Source organism: Neofelis nebulosa, chromosome 11 (genome assembly GCF_028018385.1).
Source record: "Neofelis nebulosa isolate mNeoNeb1 chromosome 11, mNeoNeb1.pri, whole genome shotgun sequence".
NCBI lineage: Eukaryota > Metazoa > Chordata > Mammalia > Carnivora > Felidae > Neofelis > Neofelis nebulosa.
In genome coordinates this window covers 41,241,171-41,264,886 of record NC_080792.1, presented here as the reverse complement: position 1 = coordinate 41,264,886, position 23,716 = coordinate 41,241,171, and the positions used below count along the sequence as shown (strand labels likewise).

At 42.2% G+C, this 23,716-nt stretch overlaps 1 protein-coding gene across 5 annotated transcripts in view; it reads right to left on the bottom strand.

Annotated features, from left to right (window-relative positions):
- The window catches only part of B4GALT6 (beta-1,4-galactosyltransferase 6), a 98,694-nt gene that overhangs the window by 38,206 nt on the left and 36,772 nt on the right, over positions 1-23,716 (bottom strand). For 2 of the 5 annotated variants that reach the window (XM_058692427.1, XM_058692426.1), the window contains exons 4-6: positions 12,116-12,240; positions 6,051-6,167; positions 369-556 (exon numbers count right to left, since the gene is read on the bottom strand). In XM_058692427.1, the coding sequence (XP_058548410.1) occupies positions 369-556; positions 6,051-6,167; positions 12,116-12,240 (430 nt within the window). Of the gene's footprint in view, positions 1-368; positions 557-6,050; positions 6,168-12,115; positions 12,241-12,664; positions 12,763-15,592; positions 15,979-23,716 lie in introns of those variants that run through there. The other 3 variants (XM_058692428.1, XM_058692429.1, XM_058692430.1) reach the window with 3 other exon arrangements.

The window sequence follows — 23,716 nt, the reverse complement described above, 5'->3', positions numbered from 1 at the left end:
TCTCACACAGCCCTACGGATGGGCTCTCTGACTCCAAGAAACAAGAACACCAGCAGCAGAGGTACGGGAAACTAACCAAGTCCTATCACTGCTAAATGGGGAACCAAAAGTTAAGTCCACATTTGCTTGATGTAGAACCCAGGTTTCCCTCTCCCACCACCCCACATGCAAACTTCTGAGTGAGGAAGCACCCAGAGGGCAGGCAAGTGACTCTATATCCTGGCTCCCTGTGAGGACCAAGTGGAGTTAAACACACTCTTTAGGCTTCTGAGCCCTCTCAGATCCAGGCACAGTAACAGAACTCCCACGTCAATGATATGACTTTGTGAGTCTACTGTATGGCATCAGGAGGACTGCATATTACTCACATATACATGTATTTATCCAGCTTTGCTGCAAAATGACGCGGCATTTCTCCACAACCGTAATAGTTTCGGTCATTTTCGGGTAGATGATCCACATCGTGGAAGATTACGCAGTCCCAGACGCTGTCTTTCATGGCCTCTTTGAAGCCCACGTTGAAGAGCATCGCACGGTTAAAAGGCTGTGTGCCGGTCTTTGCAGAGAAAAACACAAATACGGTCAGCCTTTGTCATCTGGCTTTTTTCTAACTTGTTGATTCAGGGTGAGATAATAATTGTAAATACATCCAAATCAACTACATAAAATGAAATATTTCAGGATCTTCAAATATGCAGATATACTATGTTCTTTCATGCTTTGGTTCAGAGAAGAAAACACTGTTGTTATCTAGTGTACTGTCAGATCACCAGATTTACAGAATGATGTAATTCATCTTTCTGTTTTATTCCAAATATATCAGAATATAGATCATTTATGACGAGGGAAAAAAAGCCATGAAAAATCATACAGGTTCTATTTTTTAGTGAAGTTTTCCATGTGTGTCAAGTCTAAGAGAAGCAGGAAATGAACTGTGACTCGGCATGCAGTAGCCCTTCTGTTCTAGAACAAGGCCAAAGAGAGCTAAGTCCCTATTGTTAATGCTTACAATAAAGACACAGACATATTCAGAGATGAAAACAGTCGGAACTTATTACACAAAACCCAACTTCTTTATTACAACCATTTTATTATTAAGAAAAGTATATTACAGTTCCCAGGCAATAACCACTTTCTGTTTTTATTATTCTTGCTTATGATAAAGACCAAGAGCACTTTAAGGGACAAGAAAATGGGAACTTATTACACAGAACCCAACTTCTTACAGAATAACCACTTCCCTTTATTTACGAGGAAAGTTTTATTAAGGTGCATCGGCAGTAAAAAGTTTCATTCTACATCTGAGGAAAATTAAAGAGCAATTACCCATGCCTTAGCAATATTTCTCAAAATCATTTCCAAAGACAGCAAAAAAGGACAATGACAGGAACAAATGAGACACACAACATGGTCACCATCAGAGTGCTGCCTCAGGAGTGAGAAATGACGAATTTTTAGTCCCGAGTCCCACACTAACTTGAGGTAACAGAAATCCCTTTACTTTTTACAGCTTCCTTCTTCACCAATGAAAAGGAGAGAACATACAGGAAAGGGAATTAAATTATAAGGTCATTACTGGCACATCAACATTAGCTTGAACAAACTCCTTTCCTTTAAGGTTTTAAAATTTTGTTTTTTTTTTTTTTTTAATTTTTTTTTTTTTTCAACGTTTTTTTTTATTTATTTTTGGGACAGAGAGAGACAGAGCATGAACGGGGGAGGGGCAGAGAGAGAGGGAGACACAGAATCGGAAACAGGCTCCAGGCTCCGGGCCATCAGGCCAGAGCCTGACGCGGGGCTCGAACTCACGGACCGCGAGATCGTGACCTGGCTGAAGTCGGACGCTTAACCGACTGCGCCACCCAGGCGCCCCAAAATTTTGTTTTTATTAAATGTGGACATAATATTTAATAGCTTATCATAAAAATAAGTTCATCTTCCAAAAGTAAGGCATTTCCCCTGCTCTAGTAGTTTATACTAGTACTTTTCTCCATATTGCAAGGTAATAAGAGTTCTGATGTTTCCCTGCTTCATTAACTTTAGACGCCGTCCACTGACTTCATACCGTGGTCATTGAAGATTCACACTACCACGCTCACTGCTCCTCCATCCATTTTCCCAATGTAGTTATATAATAATTTTTGGTAAAAGCAATAGTATCTGCATTATTAGGACTGCATAAATATTTCTGGAGTGTTGAGTGAATTAGGATTCCACTTTCTTTTTCAAACTGGGATTAATGACCGTCTTCTGTTTTCTTAGTTTTCTATGTAACTATTATTACTGTGTACAAAAACCTCAATAGATATGTCCTCTACTTATTAGTAATTGATGCAGTTCAAACACATCAAGTCACCTATCAATTCCTTCTCCACCCCCTCAAGCCCGACTCCAGCTCCCGCTGCCCTTGATTCTTGCTCCAGTTTGGACTGGTCTGACAACATGTGACTCTCATCCTAGGACTTTGCTCCCTACATCATCCCTGTTTTGATTTGGCTTTCTCTCTTTGCTAAGGCACACCCTTCAACAGCTTCCTAAGTAAGGGTGCATGAAAAAAAAAAATATATATATATATAGTCAATGAATGCTTGAAAATGCCATCAGTCTACCCTCACACCTGATTGATGTATGGGCTAGGTAAAAACTTCTAGGTTAAAAAATCAATTTCCCCTAGAATTATAAAGGCATGGCTCAACAATCTTCTAGCTATCAGTGTTACCAAGAAGATTCATAATCACTGGTAATTTTTCCTATAGAACCTTCTCGATATCTTGTCTCTTTAATTTGTATTCTAAAATTTTGAAATAAAATGCTTCACAGGAGGTATTTTATTTGCATACACATGTGAGCCCCTTTAATCCAAAGACATGTCTTTCCTTCTGGGAAATTTTCTTGTATTATTTCTTTGGTCATTTTCTTCCCAGTCCCTCCCCAATTTTTTTCTGCTCTATTTTTCCAGAACTCTGCTCAGCAAGTCTACCACCAAGTGTGAATAGGGAATGCCAACGGCACTGCACCGGCGCCTCATCTCTGCTCCAGGACGTCTGGGCCTCAGCTGGGGGACCCACTTCCAAGGTGGCTCACTCCCCCAGCCGGCAAGTTGCTGCTGCCAAGATGATGTGGTTTCCTCTCCACAGGGCTGTTCGAGTGTCCTCATGACCTGGTAGCTGGCTTCCCTGAGAAAGTAATCCAAGAGACCAAGGCAGAAGCAGCAAGGTCTTTTATGACCTGCCCTCAAAAGCCACATGCTGTCCTTCTGCAGCTTGGCTGCCCACTCAAGTCAGCCCGTATTCGCTGGAGACCACTCAGGGGCCCAGTTACACAGAGGCAAAATCCCTGCGGGCCATCTTGGAAGTGGTTACCCCCGTGACATTCTGTCCTGATTGATCTTCTTAACTTCTTATGTTTTAGTTCTGTTTTAGGAGTTATTTTCTTAGTGATCTTCCAGCATTCTACGTTTTGTTTTAATAATGACATTTTCTTTTACAGTAACTTCCTTATTCTGACTATTCTTCATGATGTCCTATTTTTGCAGATTCGTGATCTTTATTCTCTGTGGATACTGATTATGAGCTTTTGTTGTTCTTTGAAGATTTTATCTGTTCCCTTCACTGTCTCTATTATCTACTCTCCCTCTTGTTGGATCGTATTCCCGCCTGGAATCCACTCCCCATTATTCTAGTCAGGGCTGCTCCAACTTCACCTCCTCCGAGAGGCCTTCCCTGAACACTCTATACAAAAGAACACGTGTCCGTGCCCTTACTGCTCTCTTTGCCCTGATCTTTAGCCCCGAGCACCACCTGCCACATCATGAACGATTCACTGCCCATCTCTCCTCACCAGAACGAGGGGCCTTGCCTTGGTTTGTTCCCTGCTGTATCCCTGTTGTTGAATGAATGAAAGGGCTTCATGGAGGTGATAAAGCGATGAGCTGGCCTTTTCCTTTGGAGATGTCTAAGTACAACATCAGGCATCTCCTTTCTGAGGCTAATCTATTTCTCTAATAAAGACTCAAGTTATGCTCTGTTGTCAGCTGGAGGGGCTGGGGGGATTTCATTTCTAACTGCTGGCTTCAAAAACCCCAGACAGAGAAAAGGCCTGAGGATCCCCAGGGTCCGTATGCAGACTCACTCAACCCCTCTGCTTCGAGACCCCACAGCTTGGCTGTGCTGGCACAGTCAGGACTTTGGTGTGGTTTCTCCACAGGATAAACTTTCATTTCTTACAAGACACAACAATCACCTGGCAGCACGAGCAAAGATGAGGAACTGGGAATGTGACTGTTTTGTAATCAAACTTTTTAAATCAATCCCGTGACTTTATGGCCAGTGCTATGGTCCGTCTGTGACATCTCTCAAGTGCCAGGACCTGCAGGAGCTTGTCCAGCAGACTGCCTCCATTCTTGTCACAATCACCCTCAACAAGCACGGGGCTTCGAACATCCCCTGCTTTGCTAAGGGAGTCATCAGTGCTCCATCTACTTCCCGACTTCCAGAAATGTGTTGAAATCTCTCGATGACCATCACTTTGTCCTTCTGGTTTAAAACCTTTTTTCTTTCACTCTCATTTTTGGTGTTTGGAAAGGAGAAGTGGTAAATATGTGTATAACCTCCCACGTTTAACTGAAGTTCTGAGCCGAACTTCAATTGCTTAGCACTTCTGGGCACCAGTCCAGCAGAAAAGCCACTCTTCTATTTCATATGTGGTAAAGATGTTACTACCTCAAAACCACCCACGATCAACTACGTGGGCCTGAATTAATATCGATCAAGGCTGAGACTTAGACTTAAGAAGTTTATAAAATATGGATCTTAGCTGCTTTGCAAAGGTTGCTCCATCACACACACACAATAATTCAGTGGTTCTGAACTCTCGGAAGAATATCCCTTTACAAACACTGACACTGTGCCCTCTTCGATAGCTCAGCTGGGAGAGTGGAGGACCATGAAAACACGGATGCAGACGTCTCACCTCCCAACACATTAAGGAGACTGAAATTTCAATAAAGGAAACTAGCAGTTGGTAAAACTGACCTAGAAGTTTTTACTTACGGCTATCCTGAAAGTAGCTAGAAATTGTGATTTGTTATCAGGTAAAAAAAAAAAAAATCCATTTTCATAGTACAGGTTGTTACATTAAAAAGTACATAAAAGCACATAGATGTACTATATGCATCATCATATGCACAGGAACAAACCTGACAGGGGTAATTTACATACAGGGAAGTATAAGTTCTAATAAATAGCAAGCATTCACAGGGGTAAAAATAGAGGCAAAAAGCTAAGAACAGATCTAAAATAAGCCACAAAGGAGCTGGAAAAACATACTAAATATAATAATCTTAGGAACAAAACTTGAATATTTTCCACACAAAATACCCATAAGCATCTAATAATATAAGCTAGGTCACTTTATGCCTACTGATAAATAAGGAAATACATTTTTAGTCAGGTTTAGTGTGAGTAAAAAGAAGGAGTATCAGGGTAAAATGAGGTTATCAATATCAAGCCCAAAGTAGCCAAATTACAATATATTTGAAATACAAACAAAATGTACATGTTAGAAATGCTACATAGAAATCACTGATAAAATTCAGCAAATGCCCTAGTGTTTGAGAGGTGGGGTGGGGGAAAGGTAAGTTAAGAAATCCAAGATGATACCTTAATATAAAACTAGGTAATGACAGGAATGGAAAAAAACAAAAGTATGGCAAATATCTCCAAAGGGTTCAAATAAGACTGAAAGAAATTGTATATATGGAATAGTGAGACATGAAGAATATTTATGGAGAAAAAATTAGCTGATAATATGAAAAATAATTCAAGAACAACATTTCACCTTAATAGGTAAGACATGATGATTAAAAATGATAGGAGCATATCAACTGATAAATGGATTAACAAAATGTGGCATATATAATACGCTTAATCCCAAATGAGATTTTACCAAAATATAAAACCAAAGATTCGCCCTAAACTAAACATTTTTAATCCCACCATATCAAAGAGTTCAAGTTCCACTATACTTACCATTCTGAAAAATATTCTCACCTGTTCAATGACATAAAAGGCAAATTCCAGCCTCTGCTTCTGGAGCATTGGAATCAGATGCAAGAAAAAAATTGGGAGATGTTCATGGCGATTCCGGAAAGGAATGAGAACTGCCACCTTTAAAAACAAAATAGTCACATATGTAGATAAATATTGCACAGCAAGCCCTAGAGGTAAAGATAAAAACTGATCCTTAAAAATTTCTGAAAATTTTAAAGTCAAACCTTCATAGATTTTCTCACTAGAGATCCAACAGTGAGAAAAAACAGACCTGGCCTTTGCTTTGTTCCATTTCCAGTCTTGTGAACCTGGAAGGTGTAAGTGGGTTCTGAGGGCCATTCCTTACATTGTGATATTTATTTATCGTATGGTCACCATGGAAGTCCTAGAAAGACTTCAAAGGCCTGATAAAATCAGGTTTGGGGATGGCAAAGACTACTGTGGAGAGCAGACTGGAGAAAGCCAAAACTCGATTCAGCGAGCTGGTTAAGCCAAGAGGTAATGGAAGCTTGAAATGAGGTGAGGGTGGAGAAGAGAGGTACATGAATTTTTGGAACATGTGAGAAGTGAATTAACAGGACTGGTTTATGGATTGGATATAAGGAGGGTGGGGAAGGGATGTGTCAAGAGTAACTTCTAGGTTTCAAATTAGATCGTAAATAATAAATTCATGACTTTAAAATTGAATTTAAAAGACATTCCACTTGAATATCTACTATCTTACACATGGCTTATTCAGCCTAGAGTTACTTTTGAGAAATATAACAGATATATCATAGAAGTTTCATAATAATATTAGTTATTTTTCATTTAATCAAAATGTAAAATTAAATTTTTGATATTTTATGTTTTTCAGTGGTAGGATAATACTGAGTTTAAAATGAAATTGATAGTAAAATTACATTAAAATGTTAAGCTTAACAAAGAAAAAGTAATGCAAGCAGTAGAAAACAAAGAAATTCGTCCAAAGAGTTTTTTTTACCTAAAGAACAAAAGAAAAAACACATATATGGAAATTAAGTAGTTTTTCAGTAAATGGATGTTTCTCCTAGTGGGAAAGAAAAATTATTGGGGCTCTTAAAAGCAAGACTAAAAAACACCATCTATATATAAAATAGGAATAAATGAATAATTATTAACCACCACTTAGTCAAATCCTCTATTTCTTGGATCCAAGATTTGTCATACAAGCTAAATTACCCTACAATTTAGACTTTGTCCTTGAAAATGATGAAATGTTTTCTAAACATTGCTTTTCTTAGCTAAAATGGCTTTATTATAATTGTGAATTTTCTAATGCAAATTGAAATAAAAACAAATGTTTTGTACAGATTATAAATGCCCAAGTCATTAGATTTTCAAAGAACTTAACAGTCAAAATATATCTAATTACAGTATCTATGTGTCACTTTATATTCTGGATTTTAAAATACAGTTTAAACTGGTTATAAGAGAAAACTTTGTAGGAACATTATATCTGGGATTTACTAAAATTTCACCTATACCAAATAATTTTTACTACTGAATGAATAAATGTAAATAATTGAGAGGGCATAGGTTCCGGACCTGGTCCTATTTGTAAAATCAGGTCATGACGTTAGACACAGTCAACAGAAAATAGTAACATTTACTAATGTATTTTACATTACCAGGATAAATAGAGAAAATTTTAAATTATTAAAATAGTTTCATTTTAAAAAACCCACAAAAGATAGTTTAGCAAAACTGAAGATGTCTAAACTAGAATCACCACCACTAGTTTTCCCTAAATGCTGATGAGACAGCAGAAAAAGAGACAATGGCTGCTATGACACTGATATTTTCATGTGTGCACTATTTTATTTTCAGTGAGTTGTAAGAACTAAAGAGGTTCTGGTGCCTCTCTGCCAGCCGCACTTTTAATCCCATTCCCTTCTGGTTCACCCGTAAGGTACCTCTTGAATGTAAGGACCACAAGGTTGCCGGAGCAAGGCTAACTCACAGCCAAGAGTCTGCCCACCCCCAACATGGCGGCCACTGCTCATTCTACACACATCCCACTGACTGGGGACCTGCTGATGGGTGTCCAGTATTCATTGCTGGCATAGTCACAGAACTCCCAAAGCAACACAACTCCCAAGGCAGCTAGGGACCCCTACGTTCACTCTTAGGAGAGCAAATGACTACGAAAAGTAAAAGAAGGGGAAGAAGTCAGATGGCAAGAACAAATCCCTACCACTGGCTTTACCAGATGTGAACAGTGTGGTAACTTCTGCAGAAGTAAGGGTCAAGCTTGCCCTTCCTCATTCTGAATTTGGCCACAAGGCAGCCGCCTGTGACAATGTAAATGGGCTACAAAAGCAGTTAAGGCGAATTATTTAAAGGAAGATATTTAAAGGAAGAAGCTATTAAGTAGCTGCCGAGTCCACATTAAAGATGGTCCACATTAATTAAATACAATTATGCTGAGTGATGGGTTGAACATATAAGAATAGACAAGGTCGTAGCCTCTAAATCAGCAATTTGTTCAATGAAGCATTTAAAATATCAAGACTTGTGGGTTTTTTTCTTAACCTTACAAGGAAACTGAGAATATTATAAAAGAAAAAAACTACCAGTGTCTTGGCAAATTCAAAATAAGCTAAACTGTTGTCTTAATAGCAAATAAATGGCCACATTTTAATGAGACCATTATCAAATATTTTGAACATGCCTAAAGCAAAGTTTTTATTAAAATAAAGCAAAACAGTATCTTAAAAATTCATTTGGCATGTCCCTTCTTGTGGCGGTGGAATGACATTCTCAACAGTTTACAAATTATTGTCTAGAAAACGAAGATCTCAGGGTTCTGCAATAATATATTTAAGGTTTAATAACCTTTGCTTCAGGACATTTCTCACATGTGCCCTAATTTGCTGTGCGAGCCACTCTCCCATTGATGCATCTCCAGTAGAGACAGACAACATCTGGTCGTTATCTTCTGCAAAACAGCACTTCATCTTCACCAATCCCTCCTCGCCACCTCTTGTTCAAGCAAAATTATCCCATTCAGTTTGCTCCCACTTTAAGCCACTAATCTTACTCAATTTATGCACCTACATTTCTTGCTTGCTTATGTGCTCTTATACTCACCATGAGGAGATTAGCAAGAAAAGTGTTTACTACATACATTTTCCCCACTAAGTTTTTGTCCTACTTTCAAACTTCAGGCACACCACCGGCTACAGTGTCCCTAGACGACTTGGCTGCAAACTTGCCTAGTTGAGGGGTGCGGTAGCTCTGTGCCACTGACGAAGACGGAACACAGTAGAAGTTGCTGTGCTCTCTCTTCGTCAGTGGTTTCCAGTCCATCGTCCTCATCCTCCCCATTTCCAGTGTCTGCGGGAGCTTCTCAAACAGGAGGCACTTGATTAAAAAAAAAAAAAAAATGCAGGTTCTTGTCCCTTTCCACCAATAAAATCAGAATGTCTGAGGACTAAGTTCAAGAATATTCACTTTTACCAAACACCCTGGGTAGTTCTGAAATAGATGCTAAGACTCATCTTTGAGAACTAGATATGGAACCCTGCCTCTGAGCAGACACCCACAGCAGGCAGCTGCCTGCTTCTTTAAGCCTTTAGGCTTTAGACCTCCAGTTCAGACCTCCACCTGACCCCTGCATGGAAAAGCAAGGTCATAGGTGAACACTTCACCTTTTAATGTCCAGAAAAGCATTATCATCTTCCTCTTCCAAACCCCTTCAGAAATAAGCTTGCCTGTATAAGGCCTCCAATCTGTGCTCCAACCCGTTTTCCACGGGAACCTGTAGTGTTCAAAATACGTGAGAATTGCTGAAATCACTCGGTTTCAAAGATCTCAGTTCCAATTAATTGGCCATTAATGAACTTAGTTGTTTTTTTTTTAAAGAAAAAGAACCTCAAATATTAAGAATCAAGTTGGTAGCAGACGTTTAACATAAATCTAGTAATTCCTTCTTTCCCTCTCTCTCAGCTCTGTTCCAAGATTAGAATGGGACATCATTAGAATGTAAACAGGTTGGGGGCAGGGAGAGAAGGGGAATGCCCTTAATTAGTTAAACACGGCAAGTACCAGTCACCTCTGAATCATGTCCAAATTTCTTCTCATACTTTTAGCTGCATAGCTCAGAACCAGAAACTGTATTCTGAGAAGGGTTTGCATCAAGTTGAAATAACAACAGCATTACCATACGGTTCCTAAATAAAATAAGCTTATTTTTAGATCCTTGAATTAGCTTGCTCTTGGGAACTCCACTTTCAATATTGTTACCTAGTCATTCACACGGAGTTTATAGTCTACTAAAATCTTTAAATAGAACTACTTGTGTGTGATATACTTTTCTCCCAGAAAGTGAGAAGAAGAAAGCAAACCATAAAATTTAAAATCCAATGTCTGATATAGACCAATCAATGAAGGAAGAACAAGAACACTAAATGTTCCCAATCCCAAATTACTCTACCACAGTGCACAATGCACATCTAAGCAGTATGCTGTACCCCACCGAAACACGTCAGAAGACCAACCTCTATGCTACCCCACAGCTGTTGAGATTAATGATGCTTTTTTCTCTTATTAGCATTCAACATACTCATCACCCAAGAAAAATAATTTATTTGCCCAGGATCTGTTTTAAAAGTAGAATTGTGTAAATTAGGTCCTATTTTGTATACAAATGTGAGAAAAATCAATCATGAAATATGAAGATTCATTTATTAACGGAGTCTGACCAGACAACTGTAAAATAAATGATTTGCCAAAATTTGTACTGGAATCCATTTAAGTAGTTTCACAACTTCTTTGAGGCCAAAAAAAAAAAAAAACAAAAAACACCCTAACATTTATTTAATAATTTAGAGCAAGGCTCTCTCTCCCTCTCCCTCTCTGCCCTTCCCCTGCTCATGCTCTCTCTTCCAAAATAAATAAATAAACTTAAAAAAAAATGTAACAAGACATTTATTTGTCTTGTAACCTCAATTCAGCAAAACTGGGTTTAGTGCTTACCTTAGACAAGATAATATAGTGTTATCTGGTGTTAGAGATGCAGATAGAAATAACACACTTCCCCAACACAAAGAGTTCAAGGCCAATTAAGTCAGAGCACTTTTATCAACATTCTCCTTCACAGCAGTGATTTTTCTTTGTACCAAAAGACAAATATTTTAGCAAAATACTAATATTCAAAAGAGGAACTGAAAACTTTTCCCAAATTAAGGCTATATCACAATCCTCCAGGATATAACTATTGATTCAATCCTCTGTAGTTTTCACCTGAATTCTGTAAATGCTATTTCCCACTCAAACATAACCACGTTACAGGAACATATATATATATGTGTATATATATGTATGTATATATATATATATATATATATATATATATATATATGCACCCACTTGCAAATTTCACAGTACTGTGAGCAACTCTGATTTAAATCAGGGTTTACAACTGATTTTAAACCGCAGAGGCAGACCATTCCCTTAGAGTTTTTCAAACAAAACATTAAGTAGAAGTCTGACAAGTCAAAAAGATAAAAAGCTTGTGCTCTGCCTTCTGAAACAGAGGTGAAGAACCCAAAGTTCTCCTTTTTGTGTCCCACTGTGACCTGCAAGCAGCCTCTTGAGGATGCTGAGACTCTAAGAACACCCCAGTGTGAGACCCAACTGGAAGTCACAGTTCCAGGACTCGGTAGGGCCATGCCTACAGGTGACAATGAGCATTGCGGACAGCAGCAGGAGGCAGAAAAGTCAGAGCCTCTGCCCATTCCAAACAGAATGGTGACAAAAAAATCTGTTTTCCAAGCCAATCTCAAATGAGGCATTTACTACCAGGATCTCCAAGAGACAACGCACGAGCACCTATTTTGTATATACGCAGAGGTGTGGTTACAGCCTTCCCAGGCAACACTATTAAATCCTATCTGAACTGTCAATACCTATACATTAAATACAAAAATTCTGTTGCCTTACATTTTCAAGACAAATATATTTCACTATATATTCTGAATCAAGCACACTTTTCCTCAAATGCACAGTAACAATTATATTACTTATGAAAAAATTTACCTCACCTTCCATCTGGGTTTACAGTCTTTAGGCCTCCAGTGACCTCCTGGCTCAATATCTAAATCCTTGGAGAAGAGTTGATGAATTTCATCAAAAGTGATTTCACTTACATTGACATTGAGGAATCCCCCTAGAAGGTCAAACACGTGAAGAATTGTTTTAATACGAAGCAAGACAAACAACAATCGGTAGGGCTGATGGCATAACTTAGTTGCCAGGACAGTACAGTTTATTCCTGTTATCACCACATAATTGTTAGTATCATTCCCTTTCAGTTTTAGTTTGGATGATAAATTATAAAATCACTCCACTATCTTTGGTAAATCAGCCAAAGATAAGAGAAATCAAATTGTTTAATACAGCAAATATTTTTTAATATTCTTTGGGAAACGTTTGCACGTCATTACAGATTAGCTTATTATTGTAATTTGACAATTTAGTCACATATTTTAAAACTACTTTTAATTTCCACATAGTCAACCTAGGTAGCACGAGAGCACAGTCTGTAAGTGTTAATTAAGCGGTTAGATTGGCAGGAAACCGCCAAATCGTACCTTCTGTGTACTGGGGACACTATTTAACTTCTCTGTGCCTCAGCCTCCTTCTTTGCAAAGCAGATGGTAACACCTGCCTCCCCGTGTGGTTGTGTCCACTAGATGAAACAGTGCCATGAGAAGGATCAAGCAACAGCATCAACCACAAAGGTACACGCTCAATATACGTTAGCTGTTCCTACTGTCCTCTACTGACATTTAAGAGAGAGAATTTGCAAACACAACTTAAGCAATTTATATTTTTAGCACCTACCCAGTATCCCCTTGATTTGCAAAACTGGAAAACTACAGGCTTTTAAGATATTCCTGGCCTACCAGGCACTCACTTTCTGAGTTAACGAATATCTTACTGGAGGTGTTTTTACTACTAGCTTTTCTGTTGGGTACCACTGAAATGACAAAAGACTCTTGGGTGGAAAGTCATTTCCATTAACTAAGTAGGAAACAGAACTGAGAACTAACAGAACTAAATTAGGTCTAACCTCTTCATCTCATAAAATACATACCAACAAATGAGGTTTCCCATTTCAGGTCGTCTGAGCCTGACTGGCCATGACTCCACATATAAAACCTTCAATTCCTCTTTGAGAGAGCCCTCTCCTTTCCTCCTGTCGTTCTGTATCCTAAGGTTTCACAACTGCGTCTCTTCCCCTCCCTCCCTTCCTCCTAACTAGGCAGGAGTATCAGTAGCTTCCATTAAACACTCAGGCATGCCAGCGAGAAGCATTGTAAAAACCAGATGCCAGGTGTCTGGGCGGCTCAGCCGGTTAAGCATTTGACTCTTGGTTTTGGCTCAGGTCTGATCTAGAGGTTTTGTGAGTTCGAGCCTCGGCGTCGGGCTCTGCGCTGACAGTGCAGAGCCTGCTTGGGATTCTCTCTCTCTGCCCCTCCCCACTCATGCTGTCTCTCTCTCAAAATAAATAAACTTTAAAAAAAATTTTTTTTTAAATAAAAATTAGGGGCGCCTGGGTGGCGCAGTCGGTTAAGCGTCCGACTTCAGCCAGGTCACGATCTCGCGGTCGGTGAGTTCGAGCCCCGCGTCAGGCTCTGGGCTGATGGCTCAGAGCCTGGAGCCTGTTTCCGATTCTGTGTCTCCCTCTCTCTCTGCCCCTCCCCCGTTCATGCTCTGTCTCTCTCTGTCCCAAAAATAAATAAAAAACGTTGAAAAAATAAAAATAAAAAAATAAAAATTAAATAAAATACAAATGTCTACATTTCAAAGGGTAAGCTGGGGGGAGAAAAGTGCAACCTTCTAATGTCTGCCAGTTCTCCTGACTACATCTGTGGCCTTTTACCCTGCCTTTTGGGTGGTAAGATATGCAAAGTAGCTAATCTTAGAAAGATGAGGCTCGCCTAAAAGGAAAGAGTAACGTATGAACTCAAAGAGAAAGGGGAGGTTCACAGCGTAAGACTGATCAATATAAGTACCAGCTCAGCTGACAAAGACTGAATCTACCACTGTAATCAAATAAAATTCACACAAATAAATCTGATGCACTTAATGGTATGCATGATTGCTAAAATGATAGTCATTATAAATAATAGGCAGTTCATATGAGTAACTGAGGCTGGTATTCTATATGCACTGTTAAACCAATTTTTTTGGCCTTTTTTCCAGCTTGACTGCTTTAACAGCTGTAATCATCATTACTGTCAGCAGGGTCCTCCAGTCTCATTTGCTGTTACATTTTCATCTCAAACACACATGCACTGGCAAACGAAGAGGCAAGTCTTACATCTCTCTTCTCAATGGGCGGAGCCTCCGGTGCCCACCACTTAACCATCTCTAATGCATGAGGCACCCAGAGTCCAACCTCCCTTCTGCCTGCCCCCCATGCACCGTCCTCAGAGTCCCTCAGCTGCCTTCCTATGTGCTTGCTGCTCTTTCCTCTGAAATCTTAATCTCATACTGGCTGAAGGCCAAAGACAACCCAGTGGCATGAAGTTGTCATGCCAGTGGTCACAGCAACAGTACTATTTTGGGGGTGAGGGGGGACGGATGGTAAGGGACAGGCCTCCAAGATAGGATGGCCACTACTGGGAACAGTAAAAGCGTGATCCGAAAGAGGAGAGGAAGAAGAAGCACAAAATTAGTGGGGTGGAGTGCAATGAGACAAACAACTCTTTTTTCTGAGCTGCTGCCTCGGCATTTCAAAGTATGATAACCATACTCACACCCAGAGTCTCACCAGTGAGATAAGAATGCAACTTTAGGATTCCTGCCATCACTTCCTCCTTTGCTTTTCCCCAGGGCACGCTTTAAAATAATCACTTAGAGTTAAGCCCACCAAAAAGTTAAGTGACCTCTGCCCCAACCACCCTGTAAGTGATAATTGCTCTCTCTCCTGCTCATTCAACCTGGAACAGAGGACTGCCCTTCCCCCAGCTCACCGAGCCCCCTTGCTTCTGGGATCTGGAAGTAATTAAATCTTGTGACTCGACTTCCTTTGTGTGGGTGTGCTGAAACTGTAACTCCAGTCAAAATGACTCCCTGGGTTTCATTTCCCCAAAGTGGGAGCTCAGATGCTGAGGGAGCGCCTGCCTGCCCCATGTGGGTGGCATCTGGGTATTCTTAATTCAATATACCAGTTCTGCTTCTCAACACAACCGGTGATAATGATGGGATCGTGGGTGCAGTGTGTACCCCCATACAATGCCCTGGAGCTACAAATGGCTTACTAACTTCCTCTCCCAGACCACTCAGTCTCCCTGGGAAGGAACCCACTGCTTGCTGGCAGTCTGTGGCAGTTTTTGCACGGCTGTGTACTGTTCACAAATCCCCACCCTAAATTGTCGATGCAGTGAAAGGCAGACTCCCCTGAAAAGCTGACCACCAGCAGGCTCCAGTCAGCAGTAGGTGTGTTTCCCACTAGTCCCTAAACAAGTCCCTGCTGTGTGTCAGGTCTGGAGGTAATCTGCAATACTCACATGCAAGAGTCCCAGCACCGCGCCAAGGTGAGCTAGCGGAAATAGCAGGACCCTGCCGCCTTTCCCCAGGCAGGGACAGTGGACAGGGCAGGGCAGTGGCAGGGACACGGAAGGGAGTTCTCTTAGATTAGTGCCACAGATGTGGCTGGCTGCTGGGCCCACGCTGTTGGTGGCTGGGACTAGGGTGTTGAGCTTGGAAAGCCAGCCCTAACACATGAGAGAGGTGACTCTACCAGGGGCATCACGGACCTCTGGGTGGACACAATGCTGAGGTCAACAACCTCCTATGCTGCCACAATGCTTGCTGCTGTCGCAAATCACCCCCCCCCCAACCCCATGGGATGTCAGGAGTCCCATCCTTGGTGTGGTACAGCAGGACACATTCTCGCCACAAAAGCAGGGCCCCTGAACACACGGTACCGGCTCCTCCCAAGTTCCCAGTGGAGGTTGAAAAACCACTAGACATTTGTAAGACCCCTGCTCAGATGGCCTGTTCGGTACCGAACAGCGTGGCATATCAACACACCTAATCACCGGTGCTATGTTCCTGAGGCTTGGGAGCTTTCCCCAGTACATCAGCTACTGCTGCACTAGTGGAGGGGAACCCCGACCACTTGGAGGGTTGGTTGGAACAACCTAGAAAGGCAGGTGTGGCAGCACGAGTCCGGGAAGGGGCAACCTCCATCCCAGGTGTCCCCTGTCGCTATCCTTCCAACCAAAACGCCCAACCACCAGGTTGAAAAGAAATGGAGACAAGTTAATTATACAGAATAGAAATGCAAGGGTTTTCTAGAAAAATCTGCCCATAGGAAGGGGGAGAAGGGTGCAAATTGGCTCTTACAGGTCTTTGGAACTGGCTCTGAACTGTTGGTTACAGTGGCTGAGATGCATGTCCTGGCCAGACTGGCCAAAGTCCTCAAAATTCATAACTTGTACCAAAAAAACAACCCAAGGTATTGAGGGCCTATTTTATTACAGACACCCTGGAGGAGCCTCTGGACGTGTCACCACAACGACAGTACTCCCAAATGCATCGAGCCACCAGGGCAAGAGATGCAGACAAAAACAGGAATAGACTCTCAGGATGAGACCTCCCCCACAAGCCTCCGAGTCCACAGAGATGAGAGGAAGAAGCTGCCTCACCGGATGTGTGTTTCTATGGCTTGGCACCAGGCCTGTCCGTCCATCACAGTTATTACAGCCCGGGTTCCCTGCGCGTAGACAAGCCTAGATGAAGCATGCCTCCGCTTATATAAAATTGGGATGGGCTAATGGGCATGCTTCCACGGACCCCCTTGGCCACTTCCAACCCAGAGGGTGCCCTCGGGGCCAGAATCTAAGGAGTTCTTCTTAAAGCACCCCCACCCAATTATAAGGCCATACTGTTACAATTCACAGCAATGTTAGATATGGCATAATAGGCATTAGACCACATTAATGCTGTAGCTAGACATGAAAAAGATAATTTTCCTGAAGCCCAAATCTTGTTTGCCAGTAAAGGCAAATGGCCCCTCTCCCCCCTTCAGCCAGGAACCCAACAGAGGGCCCCTGGAGATATTAGGGCTTCCAGGCCCCTTCTCAGTCCCCATGGAGGAGTGGCACCTCAACTCAGCTCACTCTCTCATTAGATGACCAAAGGTCCCTCTGTGTGAGTGGTTCTGGACATCACGGGCCCCTAATCCAGGACAGCTCAAATACAAGCCGGAAGTCTTTGCTCAGGCACTGTGGGCTCTTCAAGAGACCACCGGCCCACCTGGAAGGCAAATGTCGTTACCGCTTGGAATGTCCCAGCCCTGGCACCAGGATCTGGGCTCCCAAACTCTGACCTCTGAGAGTAGAAGCTGCCAAGGCCTCTGCCCTAGGGACCCAGCAACTCCCCAGAGCTTGTCTCTCTTCTGGGAGGGACAATTACCCATACAGTTCCCTAATTATCCACTAGGACACACAAAATAGACAATCCTATTCAAGTCTTCTGACAGTCTTAAATATTTTTTATACAATAGGCAGAAATCACAGCTTATTTTGAGGGCTGCTAGAATTGCCAGACATCTTACCAGGCTCAACAAAGGCTGTTCCCGAGTTAGTGGCCTACGAAGCTAATATATTGATCCTGCCCCCATCTGACCAGCAAAAGGCTCTCCCTGTACGCCCCTGTGGCTTGCCTGACCTCTGTCCATGGTGCTCAACTGCTCTCATGCAGGACATTTTGCAGTACACTATGTGATGCTTGGCAGGAGCCTCCAGTGCCTTTTATAATCCTCCGTATCTGCCCAGGAATCAACACCACATGGATGCTTATGATCTACACCCTGTCCCAAGGAGAACCACCCCTGTGGCCTTGGGCCTCAATGCCCAACCATCCAGGAGGGACTTCCAACTTACTTTAGCTTCCCTGATTAAGCAGTTAGTGTCCACTGTGGGTCCAATGCCCTGGGGCTGTCATAGATACGTGGCTCTCCATATGTGCACTTCTTCCCTCAACCTCCAATGCATTTGCCTCCGCGCCAGCCCCCACGAGTCCTGTCTATTCCTACCAGTGTACTTCAGTCTCCCTGGAGCTACCCTTACACATCGCTGAACAGGACCCGCCAATTCGTATCTCTGCCCCCTCACGTGAAAAGCATACAGTATTCAACCCCATTATATTGGGCACAGGTCTGCTGTTATCCCTCACTGGGACTGGGCTAGCTGCCACCCCACTAGGCACACGACAACAAATTATTAAGATAAACAGCAACCTGTCAGCCACCCTGCCAAACACACTGGACTGTTACACCAAAGCCCAGCCCTGATGCAGCAGACAGTTTTGGATAACCGTTTAGTTTTAGATTATCTACTGGCCAGGGAAGAAGCTATATGTGCTGTAAAGGGCCCGTCTGCTGCATGAATATTAATAATTCTGGAAACATTCAGACACGTTCACAAAAGATAGCCCAACAGGTATATGTATTCCATCATCTTACCCAAGTTTTTAGTCAAATACCTACCTTAACCTTATCCAAGGGCTTTGGTTTATTTTCTTTGCTGGACCTCAACAAATGGAGAGGGTCATTACAAACAGCATTTCCAATTGTTGTCTATAGATATTGCTGACTGCCTTTTTTGCTTTGCTTAGGTGCTTCATGTGCTGGATGACCAAAACCCTGCCAGTGGCTTGTAATACCTCCACCGTTCAGATAGTGCCTATGATTTTCCCTAAAGATTAATGCCTAGGCGTCACGGGGTCAGTTGTGATGAGAAAAACAACTATTGTTCTTCTGCAAAAACAACTTTGTTTTTCTGAGTTGCTGCCTAGGCATTTCACACTATGATAACCCTGCTCACACCCAGAGTCTGTCACTTAGATAAGGACTTGAGTTTAGGATTTCCGCCAAAAATTTCTGCTTTGCTTTTGTCAGGGCATCTTTTAAAATAATCACTTAGAGTTAAGCCCACCAAAAAGTTAAGTGACCTCTGTCCCAACCATCCTATAAGTGATAGGTGCCGGCTACCTTTCTCTATCTCCTGCTCATTCAACCTGGAACAGAAGACTGCCCTTCCCCCAGCTCACTGAGCCCCCCTGCTTCTGGAATCTGTCATTAACCCTATGACTCTGTTTCCTGTGTATGGGTGTACTGAAACTGTAACTCCAGTCAAAATGACTGCCTGAATTTCATTTCCCCAAAAGTGGGAGCTCAGATGCTGAGGGACTACCTGCCTACCCCATGTGAATGGCTTGTGCTAACCTCATCCAGCGGGTCATAATCTGCATATTCCTTTTTCTTTTTTTTTTTAATGTTTACTTATTTATTTGAGAGAGAGAGAGAGAGAGAGAGAGAGAGAGAGAGAGAGAATCCCAAGCAAGCTCCATGCTGTCAGCACAGAGCCCGATGTGGGGCTCGATCCCACGAACCCTGAGATCATGATCTGACCTAAGATCAAGAGTTAGACGCTTAAATGACTGAGCCACTCAGGCGCCCCTAATCTGCATATTCTTAATTCAATACACCAGCTCACTTCTCAACACAAGGTGTTAGGGGAAAGATGCCATGCACAGAAAGTGAAGGGAAAAGGGAACATTACAGAGAATGGCCGGGAAGAGGCACGAAGCAGAAGCAGAAGAACTACTGGTGACATGGTTTCCAAACGATCCTCAGTAGAAAAACATCTCTCAGGGAGACTTGGGGTCCTCCCACCACTGCACCCACTGAAGTGACTGTCACCTCCTTTACATACTGGATGTCCCCTTGAGGTGTCACTCAAAGAAGCATTCCAGTGCTTTAAAACCAGAAGAGGATAAAACTTTCTCTACGTGTAAAAACGTAAGCAATCAGCCAGACTAGCCCCCCTTTACTTCACTTGTTGAGATGCCAAGGGCAACTGAAGAAAAAGGACCCGCTGAACTCCACAGAGAACCCCCAATCTTCACTCAGCACCTGTGCTAACCTGAGCTTTTCCAGTGAGAACGTATGCTCTCTCCCCAGTTAGAAACTAAAAAGTCAGGGCGCCTGGGTGGCTCAGTCGGTTAAGCGGTTTAGCGTCCAACTCTTGATTTCGACTGAGGTCATGATCTCGCAGTTCATGGGATCGAGCCCCATGTCGGGCTCTGCATTGGCAGCATGGGGCCTACTTGGGATTCTCTCTCTCTCCCTCTCCTCTGCCCCACCCCTACACACGCTTTCTCTCCCTGTCTCTCAAAACAAATAAATAAACATTTTTTTAAAATAAAAAAGAAATTAAAAAGTCAAAAATATAGTCTCTGAAATCAATTTATCCAGCAGTGCCACCAATCAGCACACAAATGTAAATAACGTAATCTATCTATCAAATCTTGATTTTCACTATTTGGAAGGTGGAACTGGATGGAGTTAAAAGGAAAGAGCAGAACTCGGTGCCTGAATAGAATCGGGGCTGCCAGTTCGCGAGAGGGTCGGGTCAAGTGGAAGAACAAAAGTCAGTTGTAAGCTACCCATCAGTCCTGTCAACAAAGCCTGATGCCAAACTACTTCTGTTATGTGTTGAGAAAAACTTAGTTGCATCACTGGTTATATATGGTATTTACTATAATTTTCTAATGCTGAATTAGCAAGACATGTGACAATGCCACCCAGTTTGGAAACCTAAATGGGTCTGGGGTCCGTTAGGTGTGTGCAGGCCCAAACCACATGCTCATGGTAGTGTGGCCTACAACATATCACGTGACATGACTTAGGATATTACTTTTTCTATTAAAACATAATTCTTAAAATAATAGTCAATGCATATGAATTACCTATATTTACATTTTCTTACATTTCAAGTGAAATGTAAGGCATATTATCTCTAGCCAGAGAGTTGCTTTCTCTAAAGATCCACAGCTTCCTGTGACTGAGTTCAGGGCCTATATCTATGTTTTGGTATCTGAAGCCTAATTCTGGATACTCTGATTTTTATCACCACTTTGCCCTCAGGGTTTCAAATGTGCACAACCCAAAGATCTGATTGACAGTGCTGAGAAAGACATGAATTTCCCGAAGAAATATCCCATCAGGTGAATTCCTCTCCAAAGTCAAAAAATGGATTGTTATGTTAAGATACACATTCTCTCCCACTCCCCCTGGGCTGCTGCCTGAGCACACACAGCTCAAGGCTAAACAGCTACATCAGGCATCACGCCCCCCTAGTCACCCACTGCCTCCTTTGAGGCCAACACTAGAAACTGCCTATTCCCAATAGGGAACTACTTAGGCTTCTCAACTTCTGGAATTTTATGCCTACTTACACAGACGATTTCTTACTCAACTACTCCTGAAGTGACCAAATCTAAGTATTCTAAACATAGAGTGGTTTTTAGCTACACATCACCAATGCGAAGTGCAATGCCTGGACACTGGATGGATGGATGGATGGATGGATGGATGGATGGATGAATGGGTAGGAATGGCAAAGCTGGCCATGTCCAATCTTGTCTCACCTCTCTTCCTGCTTCTTTCCTACTTTATTTCCACCCCTTGGCTCTACCAGGTACTAAAATATGCCTGTAAGCCATTTGTGCAACGGGTGTCCCACACGTAAATGACCCAAAATAACAGCCTCCATACAGCCCAAGTTCTCATCTCCTAATCCTGGTCACAACACACAGCTCTTAACACCCAATTTCTTCCCTTGCTTATAGTTTTCTCTCACTTTACTCTGAATGGCTACCTGAACCTCCAGTTAACAGTCTTTGCTTTTTGTCCTCACCTTTCCCTCATAAACCACCCAATGAACCTTTGGTCCCCCCTTGAAAGCCCCGCAGCCTTTATCACGTCTTCCAAACTGTTTTCTTAGTCCCCAGCTATTGATAAACTGACCATCTCCTTTAGTGTCATAATCCACAACTATTATTGTATTTCCTCAACTCTGAGACACGCACTGACTTATGTTTTCGCATCCTGACACAGGGACACACCCTACAACGTGTGCATTTCATGTACTGCTTCTTTCTTGTTCCCAAAAAGCTGTTATGAAATTTATAATGTATCTTGTCAAGAAAATATGGTATATCATATACTCCTCCCGTGATTTCAAATGTTTCCTGGAACCATTTCATTGCCAAGAAGCTTCCATATACTGTACTTCAGTGTCTTCCCTAGAATACCACCCTACCCCTCATCTTAAATGAAAAAGTGTTCTCCCTTTCAAACTGTGCCAAATGCTTGCTTTCCTAGGTCTACAATCTTGGAGCCGGGGATAAAAGAAAGTATTCTGCAGACTTACAGCTACACTCTACAAACACACACACACACACACACACACACACACACACACTCTTACTTCCTTCTTTCATGAATTCACCTCCTTTGAAGTTTGTGATTTTTAATTGTACCACCTTCAAATATCCAGCCTTGTTTACTGACCAGGAGGTACTCTCCCCTCCCCTGTATATCTATCTTTCTTTCTTTCTTTCTTTCTTTCTTTCTTTCTTTCTTTCTTTCTTTCTTATTTATTTATTTAGTACATCATCCTTATAAACTCTGACCTGTATTCATACCTTAAGCATCACCATTACCTAGGAGGACTGGCAGTGTCAGAATTGAAAGCCAGTCAGCTCTGGCTTAAATTTCTCTCTGCTATATCGTCATTTGCCCAGTCTATCTGGTCTTCTAATAAGCAGCTCAGTAATTTTGGTCACGTGGCTAAGAATCACGAGGCATAGCTGTTTAGAATGAAGGTTACTGGACCCATTCTCAAAGCTCCTATGTCAGTAGACACCCCTGAATCATGTTTGTGGCCACACAGCTGGACATGAACACATTTCAGTTGCGGGAACTGCCCACCACTGAGTCCCGCCTTCCTGGCCAACCTCTCATACGTATATGGCCTCCCACTTTATCAGGAACACTGAAGTAATAGGCATGGACCCCCCTAACTTTCTCCACCTCATCTCCCAATGAACTATATATACTCTTGCCTCAGGGGAGAAGAGGTTCTTGCTTTCCAAGGCTAATTCCTTGACTTGAACCTACTTCTGTTTCCTGTAAACTTCTCCAGAATCTGGCTCCATGGATACTTCCCTTCTGCTTCCTTGTATTTACCATCTCGAGAGTCTCTCTGGAATTCCCCAAAACTTGCTCAAGTCCATATCTTCCTAAAGAGTTCTTCCCTTGCCCCCACCTCCTCCAGATACCTTCCTCCATTCTACTTTCCTTTCCCACCACATTTTTTTTTTTAACCAACAAGTTTTTATATCCCTCTGAGTCACTTCTCCGGACAGTGTCTTTTGCACCCTACCCTACCCCTCTACTGAGACTGCATTTGGTGTCGCCTCTGTTTTCTCTATGCCACACTCAATGGCTTGTCACAGGTCTTCATTCCATCTGCTTTGAGGTATGTCACAAGACAGAACATTCTCTCCTCAAAACTGTGTCCTCATTAGCCTCTGGGACACTGCTCCCTGACTCCTTCATGTCCCTGACAGTTCTCTCTTCTGCTACTGACTACCCGTTGCCCCCACAAGTGCCAGTATTCTCCAGGGACCCACCCTTAGCATTCCCGTCTCACTTCCTCTGTTTCTAGCCCAGATCTCTGTGATGAAATTCAGACCCCAAATTAACTCTCCTGAGCTTTAAACAAGGCCCAAGTCTAACTTCCTCATTAACTTCCTTATTCTCCAAATGTGATGTT